Raw genomic sequence first — 19,615 nt, 5'->3', positions numbered from 1 at the left:
AAGGAGGAATGGCTTCAAACTGAAAGAGTACAGTTAGATTAGATATTAGGAAGAAATTCTTTGTCATGAGGGTGGTGAGGCCCTGGCACAGGTTGCCCAGAGAAGCTGTGGATGCCTCATGCCTGGAAGTGTTCAAGGCCAGGCTGGATGGGGCTCTGAGCAACCTGGTTTAGTGGAAGGTGTTCCTGCCCATGGTAGGGGGATTGGAACAACACGATCTTTAAGGTCACTTCCAAACCAAACCATTCTGTGATTCTGTGATACCTTGCAGAGAGTTCAACTGTATCCATGATGTGGGAATGCAAAGCTTTGAACTGGAAAGGCTGAAGGTTTCCCTAGTTTGTCATTATAATTTACCATTGATATTTTTTTAGCCCTTGGGGTCCATGAACAAGTTATGTGTTGAATTAGAAAGCTTCATAGTAGTTATGAGGGTTTTTTTCAGGTGATTAGTTTTAATTATAGATTCCAGAACAATGAGAAAATTCATTATAATACTCCCTGTCCTTATTCTGAGGTCTGAAGTGTTCCAGTGTCCCAAAAGACAGTGTGTGCCCAACAGTATCATGATCCTGAACAACTACAGAGAATACATTGGATGTCCAGATTCCTGTAGTTAAGCATTTGGAAGCTGTTATGTGTGGGGTTTTTACCATGCCTAATGGCAATAGGAAACAAAGTGAATGGCTGTGGTTCATTCGGTGGTTTTCCTGACATAATTAATGGACAGGAAATAGAAGACAGGATTTGAAATAAACCACTCCCATTCTTTTCTTATTCCCCTCTGAGATTTTTGCAGGCAAAGATCTATGAACTTTATCTGAGTGTTTACTGAGTAGTTTTTCCCATGTTGTATGTGACCCTCTGAAATCTGTTGATGCACAAAGGTCAGGTCCTCTGCACATACTTTTTCCTGCAGCTACTGTTTTCTGTTTCATTTTTTTTTATTTTTAAAGTAAATGACCGTGATACTTTTCTTCAGAATAGTGGGCAGGGAGGATATTTAGATCCAGTTTTTATTAAAAAATCTGCTAGACTCCGTGTCTGGTGGACACAGTCATGTCAAGCAGTTTAGTTCTCATTATGCTGGGTTTGAAGAGGATGCTGCTATTCCTTTGCTTCTGTTTCAGCAGTGTCCATGGAGGGTGTCTGCAATACATATCCCATGGTAAAGAATTTTGAAATAAACCAAATTTAACTATGTGTCATGACAGAGAGTTAATGACACTTGAAGGTGGCTGTGCAATGCCAGAAGAGAGGCAATATTGTTTATATGATGATTGCTGATAAATATCCTTTCTTGCTGGAGTGCAATCAATGGGAGGATTTCTCTAGCTGTTCCATGAAGAGTGTTTCCATTTCTGCCCTTTTAGAGACTTATTCATTCAGCTTGTCCTAGGGATAAAACATGAAGTTAATGCTAAATAACATTGCTGTACTTTGTGTCTGAGCATAAAGAAATCCAGTAACTGCCTAAAATGGAGTAGCTTCCCCCCTACACACCTTACACTGGTAATCTTAAGTAATTGATTTAGTGGTGGAAAAATGCTGATGTGTGCCAGTGTAGATGTTGAGATCGTGGATTAATGCAGGGATTAGAAGTGGGCTGTGATTCATACTTAGTAACTTCTGTCCTCCCACCAGTTAAGCAATATCTAAAGACTCTTACGATATTGCAGTCACCATTTTCACTTCTGTTGAACCAGCAAACCTATTACGGAATGACAGTGCACTTCGTATCTGCCTCCTTGTGCTGTCATACCTTAGGTTACCTGGGAGGGGGTTAATAGGGATCATCTGGAGAGCTTTGGTGGGGGGGGGAATTTTAGATGTGCTGGGAACAGATGACATAAATCCTTCCAGGACTAAACCTGAATGAGCGCCTGTTAAACTTTGTATGAAAAGAAAGTCTAACATCGAAAACTGAAGGGACAGCCCAAGCTGGTGGGCTCAGTATGATGGATTGAGCTTGACTGGCTGGTATCAAGTATTGGACCAGAGTTCTCTGGGCTTTGCAGGAGAAAATGCCCAGTTCATTAATGTAGAGCTTGGGTCTTTGGTTTGCAGAAGACAGACAGGGGAGCAGCTGCTTCTTGTGGCTGGAGGGGCCATCTGCAATTAGAAAAGGAAACTGGAAATGGGGAACGGAGCTGCAACTCACTTGCTGAAATAGCGAGTTGTGGTGTTTGTGGCTGTTTGCAAAACACCGCATTCAGGTGATCTTTGTGGAATAGAAACAAGCCACCCCTTGAAGTTGCTGAGCTGAAAGGTTGCTGAATCAGCCGAAAATAATAATAGTGTCGTATTCTGCTCATGAGAGGACCTTTAGCTCCTGTGGAGTTGTCCAGTTGATGTGTGCTTCAGAGTCTCAGGCAAGCTGCAGATGGTTGACCTGGCATGTGTTTTCTAACACTGCTTTGTAGATTCTGACAACAAAATTGTTTGTGTGCTGGTTACAGTTCTTAATTTTATTTGTGCATGTGTAAGAAGACTATTAATAAAGTGAAAATGTATCTCTTTGTGAGTAACTGTATGTACCTGTATCAGCACTGGCATAAACCGAGCATCATGTTTTCACCAGTTCCAAAAGGAATTCTCTGTTTATCCAGGCTTGACATGATTGTGTGGGGGAAAAGGAAACGTTTTTTGAGCTGCTTTTGGAAACAATGCTATTGCTAAATATAAGCAAGTAAACCACAGTTGAAATGTGTTGTGCTGTAATTTTGTTTCCTGTTTTACCAATCCTACTTATTTTCCTTATATTTTTTTCCTTACAGAACAATTCAATTAAAACCTCGAAATACAATTTCTTCACTTTCCTGCCTCTCAACCTGTTTGAACAGTTTCAGCGAATAGCCAATGCCTACTTTCTTTTCTTGCTGATTTTGCAGGTATGACTTCACTATGCTGTTTCCAGCAGCTTGTGTTCTTTGTTATCAAAGCCAGTCTATGTTTGACAGATGTAATGAAGAGCAAGTTATATCCCTGTTGTGAATTAGTGTCTTTGTAAAACCTTATAGGAGATAGAAAGTAGGGCAGAGAAAAAGCAATTTTGTCTCTTAGCTTTGCATAGGAGGATTTGAACTAAATGAAGAAAAAAAATTAATTAAACTTTTCAACAAATTGTGCAACTTTTTCATGTTGTGTCCTACTGCCCCTTTGTGTCTACATCTGACTGCTCCTGGCTGTCCTCAGATTTGCATTACTTATTCCTTCTGTAATATAAAGCCAAGTTGTCTCTTCCCAATAGATTTTAAGGCAGATTCCATTGGCAGTCTCAAAGGCAACAGCAAGAAGAATAAATGTATAACCTATGCTGTTTCCCTGGGCGGGAAGGAGTTAACATCAGGAAGGCTCAATGTTGTGGGTAGTTCGAATAAAGGGGAATATTGCTGCTCCCTGCTTCAGGGTGAGGAAGGTGTCCAACATGGAGTGTCTCAGACACTGGTGACACTATTGAACCCTGTGGATCATAGTGGCGTTAAGTTGCACCTTGCTCATTGCTGCTGGTAATAATACTCTGCCTGAAAGCTGAACATACTGGAGAAATTGATACCAGGATTTCTGACCCTTTGCACTTTGCTAAAATACAGCAGTGCACTCTGTTATTGTTGAGTCATATCAGAGCACACATTATCAGGAAAAAAGGTATAATTTTGATTGTGTTTCAAGGATGATATTTTAAATTTGGCCATTCCAGTGCACACAAATTTGCAAAATAACTCATTTCAAATGCTTTTTTTACAATTTCAGCTCAAAAAAAGCATAGGTAAAATGTGGTCAAGCCTGCAGAAAACCACATATATCTTTGCTTATTTACAAGGAATGAATTTTGGAAATTTCAGTGATAGTATATTTTTCAACAAACTAGTGAAGATGCCTTTTCAGCCAAGCTGACAGTACTGTTCCTGTGTTGTTGTACTGCACTCTAGCTGTTTGTCTGTCAAATTCATACTGTTTCACACTATTTGCCTTAAATTATTTCACTGTGTGTTTTGCTGAGCCATCTAGGAGAGAGTGTATCTAAAAGCACACAGCTTTCTCTTGACATCAAGGTAGTCTAAAGAGGGCAAACATTAGTCTATTATATCTACATATTGCTCCATTTAATTTTTTCCCCTCACACCATCCTTGTGGCACTGGGTGTATCAATTCCTTCACTGGGAGTGGATGTGATGTGTAGGCTGTGGGGACTCTTGCCTGCCTACTCCTTTGTCACAGACCAGTGGGACATGCATATTGCCAGTTAGGTAATGTAAAGTTTACTTCAGCAAAATGTTAAGAGTTACTGAAACAAAGAACAGAAGCTTTTGAAGGCTCTGCACAGCTGGTTTTGCTCAGATAGCTCTGAGTTCCTCACAGCAGGCTTTGCTTGCCCATGTCAGTATTTCCAAGGAAATCCACTGGGGACTTTGCAATCCTAATTTTACAAACAAGAAGAAATAGCAACCCACTACACTTTTTGACAGCTCCAAGTTTATAACTTAAATTACAGCTTGTTTGTAAGCAAAGCTTGGGTTCCCTGGCTCTCCCACCTTTGTGGGGTCATGTATCAGGGATAGAGCTGCATTTCTGTCTTTATTCTATATTCAGATACCGCAGAAAAATGTTGTCTGCAGCTTGATTAGGAAACAATGGTTTTCTGAACTAGCAGGAAATTTCTTAACTCAGATCTTTTCTTCCCACAGTTGATTCCCCAGATTTCCTCACTGGCCTGGTTTACAACAGTGGTGCCCCTGGTGCTGGTGCTGGCTGTGTCAGGCGTAAAAGATGCCATCGATGATTTTGTAAGATTTGCATTTCTGACCTGTACTTTGGAGTTTGCCTGTGATACTTCAGCAGTGACTAAAACAAACCACTTAAACACAGCCGGAGGCAGGCAGTTGGAGAACTAGCCTGTGGCCAAGATGGGGTCTGAGATTAGATCCCCAAATCTACAGTTTGTTACCTAAAAAGGAGCTAGAATTTTCATATTGCTGAGCGGCCCAGCAGCCCCATTGACTTTCTCTGAAACTGCTCAGCATGTTTGAAAATGTGGTCACCGATAGATATGTCTGGATGCTGGCACAGAAGTCCGTTCTTAGGCTTCCACTTTGGAGAACTCATCCTCTGTCATCTAGCTCAATGTATATGGAAAAAAACATTTGGTAGGAAGCAAGAGCTCAACCCACCTGCGATTTTTGAAACTTGCCTAGCTTTGGCCAAAGTTTGCTCCCAACAGGGCTAATAGTCAAAATCCCAATGACTTCACGGGGTGATATCAGAGCTAATTTTATAATCTGGTTTTCTCTCATTATTAAAATAATTTTGATGCTCTATGGAGCAATGCCAAAACATCTGTGGCCACTTTCCATATCAAAGCAGAAGAATGAATTTCTCTGGTGTTTACAAACTGACATGGACAGAAGCAACACCGAGTTAGAAGTCTGTTAAGTGACATATAAGGCTCTACCCTCCTTCCTCCCTCCAAGAATAAGCCCCATGTTGCCTGTTGCTCTTTGCAGACTAGTTATGCCCTGTGTTACGAGTGTAAACATGCACTAGACTCTGACTCAGCTGTGACCCTAATCTGCCTGACCCATTCAGCCAGCTGGGTGGAAACCTAAAATGTTAATGAACAGCCTACGGCTCTAGTGTGCTTGGTTTCCTGGAAATGCCTTTTAACTTACTGATCCAATTTTCAGAATCGACACAAAAGCGACAAACACGTCAACAACCGCCCGGTCCAGGTCCTGATCAATGGCATGTAAGTCTTTTTGATTTTTGCTGTAATTCTGACTGGCAAGAACATTCTATTAATAATATTTTAGAATTTTTTTTGGTGTATGTGTATGTTTCCCGAGGATCCCTAAACATTTTAAAATCGAACTGTGTTTCACACCACTCGTTCATCGTGCAGTTTTAGACTATGTGTTCAGTTAATGAACCCAAGACCTAGTACCACAATCTGTGCTGTGACCTTGTGCTGACAAAAAGTAAACTCCTTCCGTTCCTGGATATATATGTTTAAGTAAGCAGTACTTTGTGCTTTAGTTATTTTACTCCTTACCCCAGAGATGACAAGCAAAGTGATCTTCTGTGTCCATTTATGCTCACAGCATTTATTTTGCATTAAGCAATACCAGGCATTATCAACAAGTTATTTGAAATTAAGAAACTGGAATTACTCCCTCGTACATGTCATGATACTTTGAGTGTGTGTAGAACTTCTGGCTTAAATGTACTTAAAAATATTTCAGCTGTGTGCTTTGGACATTGCACTGTTAGCACTGTTCTGTCCTGCAGAAAAACAAAAGAAGAGGCCTTGGCTTTCATGGCAGACAGATGTGCTGTTTACTTGCAGCTCCATGGAGTCCAACTCTGTGTAGGACACGGCTGTAGACAGTTGTGAAGTCTCTGGTGACTTCCATACTATAGATAGCAAACAGTATGTTGTGTAAGCGTCAACAGATGATCAAACAGTTAAAAATATATACACTGGAAACTGAAGAATAGGAACACACTTTTTGTGCTTTCTGCTAAGTAAACCAGTTTCTTAGTCTACTATGTATTAGTTACTGTGTCTAGGAAACACACATTGAAAGAGAAGTTTTATAACATTCTGCCTTTTTCTAAAACTGGAAACCACAGGTCCCGCCTAATTCTGACCAACATTAAAAAAGAAAGGCTGAGCTGAGTTCAAGCTTAAGTACCAATCCTGTTTTGAGGTAGTTCCTGATATTTCTCACTTCTAGATTTTGCATACACAGTTATCATGACTTAGTTACATTTGTGCTTGCAGTCTAGCTGGCTGCCTGTGTGCACGTCTGGCTTAGTGTGCTGTGAAGACCACTGCAGACTTGGCTTAGATAGACACATGCACAGCCAAAGCACCTGCGTTGACCTTCCTGACATCCAGTTACTGTGGCTGATAATACCAATTTGAAAACCTAACACAATCAGCAATTTTCACAGGTGCTTGGGAAGTCTCTTACACAAAATAGAAAGGTTTATTTTCTGAGGCAATGTGGCCCTTTAAGAGAAGGAAGGGAGTAGTCGGTCCAGAGACAAGGACAGTTCACATGAACTGTGCTGCCATTGTGGGACTTGGTCTCAACCTGGCACAGGTCTCCCCAACCACTGCTTTTTACTGCTGTTCTTTGCACTGTAGTGGTCTGCTAGCTTAGTATGGATCAGGACGCACCATGGCAGACCCTGTTCCATCTTATCAACAGCCCAAGACTGGCTCCAGGAGCAGAGACGAGTATACTGCTCTCCCAAGTGGTGTTCACTTTATGTGCTTCCTTACCAGAAGTTTTCTTGCAGGTTAAAGGAACAAAAATGGATGAATGTCCAAGTGGGGGATATAATAAAACTAGAAAACAACAACTTTGTGACGGTGAGTGCCATTTCTCTCTATCCTGATCACAGTTAATCTCTGTCACTCTTATCATTCACAAGAAAATCAGTCTTAGTGTGGCAGTAACCACAAGCAGCACTGTGGTGCAGCGCCTACGGACTGTGTGAACTCATGCCAAGTCTTGTCTGTCTGTGTTCAGGCTGATCTACTGTTACTCTCAAGCAGTGAACCGCACAGCCTGACGTACATCGAGACAGCTGAGCTGGATGGGTAAGTGAGCCTGGCCCTTGGGTGCAGTCACGGCCACCACTGCAAAGCCTGGTGACCCTGGGCGCTGCAGGTGTACCTGCAATAGCTTTTGTAGCCAGGGTTTCATAATATGTAGAATAAACTTTGGATAGGTATATTGAAAATAACATCATCTGATGGATACTTTTGCCTCCTTCAGTCACATTAGAGGAGAATTTTTCAGTTACAGTTATAACACTGAGAGTTAGACATATGTTTGTGCAATATCACAGGTCACTGGCAGAAGCTTTCTGTTTCTTTTATCTCCCTTTTTTTTAGACAGATTATCTGGGTGAGATAATCATAATGAATAGATCCAGTAATCTCCTTTGGACTGCTATACCATAATATCAATGCATGCACACTACAAAAGCTTCCAAATGCTGCTCACTCCGGGACACAACTGGCCACAAGGCAGAGGGCTGCAACTTGTATTAATTGGAATAAACTGGATCTGACCTCATCTTTATGACCCAGTTTGCTCTACTGTTTCTGCACTGCCTGTATATAAGCAAGACCAGAGAGTTCAAGAAATTGTGTCTCTCCCAAGACCCTAGACAGCCCTCTGGACTTTCCCTGTTTGATTTCTGCTGAAAATGAGCTTGTAGCTTTTGCACATACAAGTACCACTTTTAAGAGGCCCTGAACAAATGCAATATTCTTTTGACATTGCATTTCAAACTCCCCAGCTAGCTAGTCCCGAGACTGGAGTACTCTTCAGGATCAGAATACCATGAGAGAGATCCAGAGCTCTCCTGTGTGCTCAGATACCTTGGGGTCAAATGTGTCATGAGTGACAGGATACACACCTCACCTCTCACCTCACCTCCTCTAATACCATGATACCATGCCCAGAATTCCTCTGTCTTTGCAACTGAAAGAGACAATCTACATGCACTGGCCAGGTGAAAAAGGCATGTGGTAACACTGTCCATCAGATGTCCAAGGAAGAAGACTGTCCCCAAGAGCAGAAGTGACTTTCAGGGAGAGCTTTCAGTTCACATATGACTTTCAGTTCATGTTTTTGTCTCATGTTGTTTGTCACAGTGAAACAAACCTGAAGGTGAAGCAGGCACTGACAGTCACTGCAGAGCTTGGAGAAGATCTTCAGAAGCTGACAGAGTTTAATGGTGAGTAAAATTCACTTTTCAGAGGATTTGCCTAAACTCCAGAGTCCAGAGGGTGGTTAGGACTCTTCCTTCCAAGCTGTCCATTGCCTCCTGCTAGGACTTCTCTGGAAACAGTGCCAGCAAAACAGCATATGTAGAGGAAGAGGTCCCTCTTTGCTTGCAGGTCTCAATGCCATGCATGACTGTAACCTGAAACTGCATTGGTGGCAATTCTACTTCTGGACACACACTTTGCTTTAGTATCTGTCTGTACATGTTGATACTACCCACCTTGAACCCCAGTAAAAGATTTCATGTAACTACATAATGGAAACTGTTTTCCCAAAACCTTATGCTTATTTCTGATCTCAAAACATTCTCACACTGCACTTTTACATTGATGCAGCAATGCTGATGCACCCTTTACATTTATCTTCTGAGCAGCAGCACTTTCCAGTCACCACACAGACCTGAGGACTAACTCTGTGCACACAGGACAGGTGACTTCTTCCCAGCCTAAAGCATTCCTCTCCTCTCTCAGTGCCACAATAAAGACTGCATTTAAAAATATTTAAAGGCAGGCAATGCAGATGTGGCTAACAGGAAACGTGTCCTTTTTTGCGCTGTTTCGTATATCAAATATAGGATATGATAAGGTAGGATAGGATAGGATAGGGTAGGAGAGAACAGAATAGAATAAAAGTTGGAAGGGACCTACAACAAATGTAGTCCAACTGCCTGACTTCTTCAGGGCTGACCAAAAGCTAAAGTATGTTTTTAAGAGCATTGTCCAGAAGCCTCTTAAACCTGACAGGCTTGGGGGCATTGATCACCCTTCCAGGAAGCCTGTTCCAGTGTGTGATCACCGTCTCAGCAAAGGAATGTTTCCTACCATCCACTCTGAACCTCTCCTGTTGCAACTTGAACCATTGCCATGTGTCCTGTCACTGATCACCTGGGAGTGCATACACAGAAAGGAGCCAGATCTGTCAAAACCAGAATGCTCCATGCTCACACATCATCTGCCTGTGGAGAGAGGAAGAGGGAACAGACCTAGTGATGTTAGTCATGTTCTGCAGTGCCCTACTGGCTTAGATACGAGGACAGGATTACAGGGATAGTCGGTATGGAAAGGGTTGGAGTGAGTGCTGCTGTCCTTGGAACGTCTCAAGGATTGCAGGCTCTCAGGAAATATTTTAGATAAAGGAGAAAAATAATTTTTAAAAAAATCTTTTTGATGATTCCAGGACAGGTGGTGGGGATGTGGCAAAGAGTATAAAGCTGGCACTGTCTCTGGTACAGTTTCTTTTGCCTTCTTTGTTGAGGTTTTAGGCAATAATGTGTGTGGTCTTTGCTGAATATCAGCTCAGTACATCAGGGTTTCTCTGAAGTAATGGCTGAGGTTCTCAGTGTTTTAGGTCTTGAGAAATGTGTTTTTACAGATGCAGTTAGATACTTTATGTTAGTAATAGGAGTGGCATGCCTTAATTGTTTTTCTGAACAGGCTGCAGTGTCTATCAATTTGTAAGCAAAATCATAATCTAAAATAATTTTTCAAGTATTTTCAGTGTAATGCTTATCTGAGAGCACTGCATTCTTGGAAGTGCTTAATTAAAAAATGTTTAAAAATATTTTGGAAAATTGCAAATTTTCTTATCAGATATTTATTTATTCTGTAAATCTCTATTTTAGTTATGTTGTAAATAAAAGTGGCCTCCTCACAATACTTAAACTGAATAAAATGTTTCCCAGGATGATTTATATTTGACAGTGTACTGGGAAGAGTGCCTGGAATCAGACCCAACCTTGCATTTCCCTTAGCAAACCTCTGCAGAATATTTAAATATTTATGTAACTCTTTATCTAATTACTTTTTAAGACAGGAAGAGAGGAAAGGGTCGAGCAGCTAATACAGGCACTCAGTGGAATGCTTAATGTGAGTTATGATGTTTGTTTGACATAGTGATGGTTCAGATAAGGAAGATGCTTGCAAAACACTGAACTTCTTTATATGATTTAGGGAACTGGGAGATGAGGAAAGAAACAATACTTTTCAGTTATCTACTACTTATCACATGTTGACTTGGCAGTATTTAACCTTTCAACTGAAATACACTCCAGGTATCTTATTGCTGTTAGTGGGAGAGGGAGACAGGAGCCATGTGTCTTGCTGTGGTATCATCAGCTGCAGTTGCTGGGTCGATTGGGTGAATCTGTAGAGCTTCTCACTCTTTTGTGATTTGTCTCATCTGGACGAATCTCTTCAGATCTCAAAATCAACCCAGACTCACTCGCTTACAGGAGAGCAGACTCAAGGTGCTCACATGAGCACTGTCCCACCACAGAGACATTGTTCCTGCTGGGAGATCATGCCCTGGGTTTGGTTTGCCAAAAGTCTCATTGTGCTGTTATAGTTTGCCTCTGTTTCCTTTGTGCTTTTCAAGGATTGCAAGGGAGGCAGTGAGGTGGGTGGGTCTGGCTATTGCAGGCTTTCAGTAATGATGGGGTACAGGTCTGGTTGTTGTTGGACTAACCAGATGATAAAATAGAAGATCAGCATAGTATGAGCTCTGATGTCACATGTCGCTAAATTTCCTAGTCATTTCATCTTTCCAGTCAGACAGTTTGTCTGCCCTAGAGTAGAGCTACTTTTCTATGAAAATAACATTCATTTTTGATTTTAGAATATATAGTGGTGAAGTGGTGAAGACTATCATGATACTTAAAGCTGCACTTTTCTTCTGGACTTCTCTGAATTTTGTTTCCAGTCTCTTAAGCCTGATGTGTTTTGTCTGAGAAGAGCTGGAAGAGCTGTACTCTCTGCAAATGCTAGTCTTTATGTAGGTATTTTCAGGCTGTGATCAAAATAACTTTAATGCTCCTGCTGATTAAGTGAACAGACTGAACTCTTGGATTCCCTTTCAGTAAGGCATATTTGTATTTTCCAGTTTTTTTCCATACATCCACAGGGCTCTGCTTTGAATCTTTAAATGTCAGGTGCAACTGTTGATTTAAATAGTAATTTAAATAGTAATTTTTATGTCAAGGTATCCAAACACATTTTATTACAAAAAATAAATACAAAGCATGGAAAAAGACACTCCAGTCACTTACAGCGTCAGCAGCTTGGCCCAAGAAGGTAGCAGTATTTTTTTATGTGCCACTGGGACTTGAGTTATAAAACAGATGAAATTAAAAAACAGTGAACAAAGACACCTCAGTTAATTACTCTTTTGCAGCCTTTAGGCTATGATTTTTCTCGCTTGGGCTCCTGCAGTTTGAGAGAAAATGAAATAGGAAAAAAGGTGATGTCAGCACTTTTAGCTAAAGTTATCCAGTGACATCCTACACTATGAACTCGCTGTGAGTGGATTAAAACTATGTTGCTGGTTCAACATTTCTTCTCACCCACATAAAAGCTGTGGAAACTTTGTTTTGTACTCTACCAATAAAACATTGGCATGTTCAAAGAATGGGATAAATTTAAATTCATTATGGTCCATTGGATTATGACAGGAAGATGGAGAAGGAGCAACATCCCAAATGATGAGTAAGTTAGTGTAAGATACAGAATAGGAATGACAGGATCTGGAGTTGACTGCAGCTAAGTCAAATACTGTCTCTGGGGAACAGCTGGGAATGAGGTATTGATGACATCTTTCTGGGACAAGATATCCATTTGTGCTTTTACCTTCTTTTTTATAGGTGAAGTCAGATGTGAAGCACCAAATAACAAACTGGATAAATTCACAGGCACTCTTACTCTTCGGGGAGAAAAGTATGCCCTGGACAATGAGAAGATGTTGCTGAGGGGCTGTACTATCAGGAACACAGAGTGGTGCTTTGGACTTGTTATTTATGCTGGTAGGTAGAAAGACTGATATGTGAATTGCAGAGCAGAGCAGCACTAGCATGGAAGTACATCACACCCAGCAGGCACAGAGGAATCAAGTATTTTCCTCTTTGGAAAATGTGTTTCTACCAAGTACAAGAACAACACAGTTTTTTATTTCAGAAATGCATGCAGCAAATTACAGGAGGGGACTTTTGATCGATCAGTAAGAATGTAAGGAGTAAATCTGGCTAAAAATTCCGTCAAGTGTATTCAATTAAATTCCTTATAATTTCTATGTGACTTTAATCCATATTGGAATATCAGGGTCATCAATATTATTCTTGATTAGATCTATGCTTTTTATGAGCATAGTCCTTCTGTTGTTCCTATACTTCTCCAGACATGTGAGATAATGTATAATATGTCACCAATAACATAGCAGTATCAGGTATTCTGTGAAAAGTAATTAAACTGAAAGGGGGGATTGAATGTTGAAAGACAAGAGCAGAGTCAAAGTCCGGAATTAATGGTTTTATGTGACTATCCCCATATAATCTCAGGCAAATGACTTAACCTGTTTCTGCCCAAGTTTTCCACCAGCACTGCAAACTGTACATACCTGCCTTCAAGAAAACTGCAATAGTCATTTATGCTGGAGGGCACAGTGGGGCCTCAGAGGGAATCAGCTTTAGAACAGCTAAGCTTTATTACTAAAATTAACAAGTATGTTTCATCTCCAGGGCCAGACACCAAACTAATGCAGAACAGTGGAAAAACAACTTTTAAACGAACAAGCATCGATCGGCTCATGAATGTCCTTGTGTTGGTGGTAAGCCTGATTAATGTGTCTTCATTTCTTCAGATGTGTTCATTGTTTCCAGATGCTCCACCTCTTTGCCCACACAGATGAGGAAATATCAGAAGTGACTAATGATAAAAAGAAAAATGATGTAATAATTTATTAGCAGACTGAGTTCGGCAGCGCCTCTGTCAGCCCATCTTGCAAAGCAAGGCAGTTACATTGGCAGAATTAAGGACTTTTCTTCTGAGCTTGTCATTTTCTCTGCTCTCCCTTGCTCTGCATTTTTGTGTAAGAAATATTTTGAAGCCTGCAAATGCCTTTTTTCTCCTAGTAATTTTGTCATTTTCTATTTATCAGCTGTTCTCCCTCTTCCCTCTGATCTCGTGGCATCTCTGGTGGTATCTGCATAGGACTTGATAATTGAGTTTGTTAATTTACATGGTGCCAGCTTCTGACTTAACATGTTAGGATAAAATATTAGACATGGTCTCATTAATGCTCAGAAACTGATGTTTTTAGCAGCTGGGAAATTTGAGAACACAAATCGTATATAGCAGGCACTCTTCTCAGATTGAAAAACAGATCTAATTTGAGGGTTAAGCTCATCAGTGGTTTTAACAAATGGCAAATACTTCCAGGCAGAGATAGTGATTCTTTTACGGACTCTCCCGAGATTTTACTGCTTGATTTTAAAGCCACTCAGGGAAGGAGGACATACACTCTGACACTACTTCAATCAATGCTGCTTGAAGAAAAGGTCATTAGTTTCAGATTTTATTTTCCTTTGGGTGCAAGTTTGTCATGCATGCTCCAACACCTTCAGTTTATGACACTAGGAGGGTCTGATGATCACTGTTGCTGCTTCTTCCTTCCTGCTCTTGCTTTCCAGACCAACTTCATAGCCAGCTGGGGCCAGCATCCATCCCCAGGCACTGGAGGAAGCCCTGGAGGAGGCATCCAACACCAGTCTGTCCATCACAGCAAGGCTATCCTGAGCTCTCCATGCCTTCTGTGACTTCATGCTTCCTTAGCACTGGGGCTTAGACAACAAACATTTCCAGGATGGCACCATTCTCCAACTTTCCCAGTTTACCCCATCCCCTGTCTTCTTGCCTTTTTCTCAGGATCCCAAAAGTTCTCTAGGTGGGCCCAGGGCTGCCCTGTAATGCCACAGCACAGAGAGCCACTCCAGGGTCATCTTCAGTCCCTCCTGAGTCCTTGTTCCATGTACAGTAAGGACACACCCTTGACTTTAGTAACCTTGCACCAATCTCTGCCAAGTGAAAATCTTGATTATGATCATCAGCTTGTTTTCCCCAGTGTTTTCTTCCCTTCCTCCCCTTAAGGGGACAGCAAATCGAGCAAGGTTTGGGCCTCTTACATTCAAAACTTTGCAAGCATTTGAAAAACTTCACATTTCCTTAGATGTCCTGCTATGCTCTAGCTGGAGAGGATAATGGACTGTGGGGGATCTGCAGGGCACAGAAATGGAGCAGAGAAAAGCTGAATAGAGAACTTGGAATTTAACATTCGATTAAGATTTGCCAGATCTCCTTTCACAAGCCAAGGATCCCGCCCAGAGTTTTCAGTCTCTTTGGCCTCTCTTCATAAACACAAATGAGATGAATTTACCTCCTGGCTCCATTTTAAAAAACTGAGCAAGTTGCAGCCGATTGCATCAGCCTCTGCCTGGGCTCTGGGGCACTAGAGGAGCCAAGGGTGTGTTTATCTCCTTTACACATTTTTAAGGAACCTAAAATTTTGATGTCTAAGTAAAGCTCTGTCCTACCTTTAGCACCAGGCTCTTTGCACACCTCAGGGGATGTGGCACTGGGTCCTTCGAGCTCACTGGGTGGTCAGAGGTTACAGAGAGCAGTCATAAAAACAGGCAGTATACTGTGCTCTTGAGTTTGGAAATACAAAGCAGCCACAGCTTGCTATTAATAGCTCATTTAAATGTACTGAAACTTATTCCATGTTAACACTGGCAAAGCTATTTTGTGTTTATTTGTCCATAAAACTGCCAGACACAAAGCAGTGTTTAAGGAGGTCGCCAGCGGAGGCCTCATTAAATGTTGCCCTGGTCTGCCCCAACAAGGGTTAATCAGGAGTAAACCTTTCCAGATGGCAACCATAGCTGTTTTTTCACGTTTGGAAGTGTTTCTCAGTGACCCGAGGGACAAGCTAATGTTCCTGCACTGGCGATGGACCCGCCAGCTCCAGAAATGCTTTTTTCTCCAAAACTTGCTTTTTAGCAGGCTTGGGGGGAGCATGTTCTCAGAGAAGGAGGGCTGTCAGCTTCATCTCTTACATAACTTACTGTTTCAAATCCTGGAGCAGAATTCAAAGTGCCAATAAAGAAACTGAAACAGTTTTTATACACAGTCCAACTGTCAATGTTTGTGAAAAGTCACCTTCTCTTTATAAAATTCTTAGTCAAGAGCATTTTTTGTAGGCAGTGCAGGAGCAGGACCCAGGAAGGAAGGAAGGATGTTCATGCTGGGAAGCCCCATGAGCATGCACAAGCCTACAGTCAGGGGTTTTTCACGTCCTTCCCTTGCAGGGCTGTGGTTACAATTACAACACCCTGCACAGAGTTGTTTCTCTGCACAGAAATTAATCTCCGGGGCTGCTGTTAATGGATCAGTCTTTCACATTTGTCTCAGAGCAAACAGCGTGTTAGTGAGCTTTGTGTAAGCACAAGTATTGCAGTGGAGTTGTGAAGGGTGAGGGCCAAATGCACATAGAACAAAATGTGCATAAAGCAAGTGCAGTTGTAGGCAAAAGCTGCTGTTGTGATATAGAATCACAGAATGGTTTGAGTTGGAAGGGACCTTAAAGATCATCTTGTTCCAACACCCCAGCCATGGGCAGGGACACCTTGGGAAAGTTCAGCTGCTGCCTTGCCCTGTGTGTATTTCTGTTCCTAAATCATACATGGAAATGCCTACATGTATTGTGATATTCTACGAGTGGATAATTAACCTGTGGGGCAGCAAGGTGGGTCATGCCTCTCATATATCTTTAAGTCCTAATAATTACAACAGCACAGATTGAAGTCTATTTTCACTGCTGGTCACAGATATTTAAAAACACTGCACCACATTCCTTACCAGCAAGGAATATTGTCTCTGTTTCAGAAGTCAAGTAATTTATTTTGCCTCTCACAATTAAATAGAAAAACTACTACTCATGTGGGAAAGAAATGTGTCCCCTGAAACTCAGCCCAGCGCCTTTTCTTACTGCAGTTCCTTTTTAGTGGCTTCTTGGTATTAAAACTCGAGTTGATCAGGCATGAACTTTTCACCAAATGATTCATATTGCTCCATAAAAGTATCCTTCTTCCTCTCACAGATTACTTCAGCAGTACAAATATTAGTTTTACCATCAAGGTTTCTGTGTTTGTATCTCAATTACTGTTTTTTAAAAAGGTTGATTACTGTTTTAATGTGATTGTTACTGAGTGGCCTTTACATAATGGCCCAACTTACTGATATTTCCTTCCTAATGATTATACTTGCAAAAGATGATTTCTAATTACTCTTTTGTGCAGCCTGTTGATTCCACGTCTTCACTTTTTTATTACTACATTGGTTGTTTTATGTCAAATGTTTGGAAAAGTCTATGACTAAAGAATAATTTTATTATTATTTCTCCAGGAAGGGTGTCAGGCTAACTAACTGCAGTTTATCTTCCCCACTATCACCATTTCTACCTTACAAACATTGTAATTATGTTAGCAGATTTCCAGGATGGCGGAGCTTCCCAGTTTTCAAAGCATTGTTAAAAATTAACCTTATTGGTTCCTCTAAGCTTCCATCTTTAAATTACATGGACTCACTGCATTGCTAATAATGCTTATTAGCAAATAGAGCCACGTAGTGTTGTTCTTTGTCAGTGGCCACAATCTGTCTTTTCCATCTGTTACATCATAGGGAATAGATACTTCCCTATTCTTTCTTCCTTCTTCCTCTTGGAGGACTGACTGTTAACACATCTGCTTTTCACACACCTGTTTATGACTTTACTGTTTTGTTTTCTTGATATTTTATGGCTGTTAGATATTCATAATTCCATATTCCTTGCAGTTTATATTAATTTCTGTTAAATTTCCTTCTTCCCAGTCTGTTTTATTCTTTTTCAAGTAATATTGCCACATTCTTGTCTTCTTTTAATAAAAAATGCTTTATGCCCTATATATTGCTTTTGTGTCTATAAACCAGTGTTCACAAGCAAGCCCCAGTTTTCACTAAGTTGTCCCACTTTGAAATTTGCTTCCCAATTGTTGTTCCCCTGGTTGCTTTAGGCTTCAGGAAACAGGCTTCTCTAAAGTCCGAGGATACACATCACTGGCTAGTGTTGCTTTCTATTTGCTCAAAGGAAATGTAATCAAATTGTGAGGGCAGACACCAAGGTAACCATTAGTTTTAAGTCAGCAATTAACTCTTTTAATCATTAGAGCGATATCCTGTGCTGAATTCCTAACTGCTGGGTTATCCTTAGTTGTTTTTCAGAAATTGTGAAAAAGACTATGATGCATCCAGCAAATGGCCAGGTAAAGTCCTCCAGGCAGTTTATATTTACAAGTGTGCAGCCAGATGTTTGGGGACCCTCAGCCCAACTCACCTCTAATTAGGTCTAATGTTCTGCAGGTGACTGACCATGATCACCCTAGTTGAGAAGTCTCCTTGTGATTTAAATCCCCAGCTGTTTGAAGACTTGTAATTCCAAACTGCCATACTCTGTACACTGTATAGTTTTGTTCTTGTGAGGTAAAAGTGTCATAACATCACTGTTTTTTCCTCTTCATCCATAGGTACATTTTCCTATGATTCAGGCTATCCAACCCAGTCTCATTAGGCTCTTTTCCTTAATCTATACACAATAAACTTCTTGTTTCTAAAATGCAGTACTTTTTGTTTAGTTTTGATTTGGTTGGTTTGTTTGTTTGCTTTTCAGATTTTTGCATTTTTAGGACTGATGTGTCTCATCCTAGCCATTGGCAATGGCATCTGGGAGCATGATAAGGGCTACTACTTCCAGGTATATCTGCCCTGGGCAGAAGGTGTCAACTCTGCCTCCTACTCCGGCTTCCTCATGTTCTGGTCATATGTGATCATTCTAAACACAGTGGTACCAATTTCACTCTATGTCAGGTATGTGCCAGAAGCTCCTTTCACATTTGATCTTAAGAAAGTTTTAGCTTTTGCCTTAGCTGGGAGCAGCATTTTCCTTAAATCCAAATGCAACCCCCTTCTGAATGATTGCACACAACCACAGAGATGCTTTTCTTATTTCTGCTGCCTTCAGGGCTTTATCAGGGTTGGAGTGGGGACAGCAGTGATCCCTGGGAGAGGAGAGAGGATGATTTTGCAGTTAAAGCAAAGGTGTAGGTCTGTAGGATGCTATAGGAGCAAGGCTGGAAGGCTGCTACAGTGAGCATCTTGCTCTTTTCACTGCCCATCAAAGGGCACCTGTTCTTTGAGGTGGCATTAGGATTCCTGTGAGGAGTGGATGGCCAGGTAAGTAGGTGTAATTAGGTTAAAGGTCCATAGTACTTGGTGTTATATCAGCTGTCTGAGTGCTGCCTCTTCACAGAGAATGTAGGGTTCTGTTGGTTATTGCAGATAGGCAAGCAGGAGTGACAAGTAGGCAATGTGTCTATGATGCTCTTAAAATCTTGAGGCTGGGGTATAGACTGAGTAGCCCTATTTAGTTTATCATTGCACCTCATTCTTCAGTCAGCTTTGCTGCTGAGACTTTCTTTTGTGTTGGTAAATTAGAGGAATGAATACCATTCCTGTCCAGTGTGTCACAGCAACAGCAAGGTGGAAATCCATATTGTCTGCAAGCTGATGCTTCTCTTTGGTTGTATTGAGTGACGAAATGGCTCAAATGCTGTGGAGCTCTGTGTTGTTTGAGACATGGTTGTGCTCATCCCCCAGCACTAGGCTGAGCCCAGCTCAGAGCCCTGCTGGAAACCGTCTCCTGGAATGGCACTAAGTGAAACCCACTGCTCCTGCCTCTCTTCTCAGTCTGAAAACTTCTGAAAATTTCCGAGAACATTTATAAGATCTTGTTTTATAAATGAAGGAAAGGAATTTGCTATAAACCTAACAGCGGGACTATCTTCAGCATCCCTTACCACAAGCCATCTAAGGACAGATGAGTTCAACCTGTCATTACCTTCAAAGTTGTCTTCTAATTGCAGTCGTTAATGGTGGTGCTGAAGATAAAGATCT

At 41.2% G+C, this 19,615-nt stretch overlaps 1 protein-coding gene across 4 annotated transcripts in view; it reads left to right on the top strand.

The window, feature by feature from the left end:
- The window catches only part of LOC108499335 (phospholipid-transporting ATPase FetA-like), a 92,992-nt gene that overhangs the window by 48,465 nt on the left and 24,912 nt on the right, over nucleotides 1-19,615 (top strand). For all 4 annotated transcript variants that reach the window (XM_017819054.1, XM_017819055.1, XM_017819056.1 and 1 more), the window contains 9 exons: nucleotides 2,778-2,891; nucleotides 4,689-4,787; nucleotides 5,685-5,746; nucleotides 7,306-7,378; nucleotides 7,539-7,609; nucleotides 8,675-8,757; nucleotides 12,442-12,600; nucleotides 13,312-13,400; nucleotides 18,333-18,529. In XM_017819054.1, coding sequence (XP_017674543.1) covers nucleotides 2,778-2,891; nucleotides 4,689-4,787; nucleotides 5,685-5,746; nucleotides 7,306-7,378; nucleotides 7,539-7,609; nucleotides 8,675-8,757; nucleotides 12,442-12,600; nucleotides 13,312-13,400; nucleotides 18,333-18,529 — 947 coding nt within the window. The remainder of the gene's footprint in view (nucleotides 1-2,777; nucleotides 2,892-4,688; nucleotides 4,788-5,684; nucleotides 5,747-7,305; nucleotides 7,379-7,538; nucleotides 7,610-8,674; nucleotides 8,758-12,441; nucleotides 12,601-13,311; nucleotides 13,401-18,332; nucleotides 18,530-19,615) is intronic.

Source organism: Lepidothrix coronata, unplaced genomic scaffold (assembly GCF_001604755.1).
Source record: "Lepidothrix coronata isolate B3197 unplaced genomic scaffold, Lepidothrix_coronata-1.0 Scaffold72, whole genome shotgun sequence".
NCBI lineage: Eukaryota > Metazoa > Chordata > Aves > Passeriformes > Pipridae > Lepidothrix > Lepidothrix coronata.
This window is presented reverse-complemented; position numbering and strand designations above follow the sequence as displayed.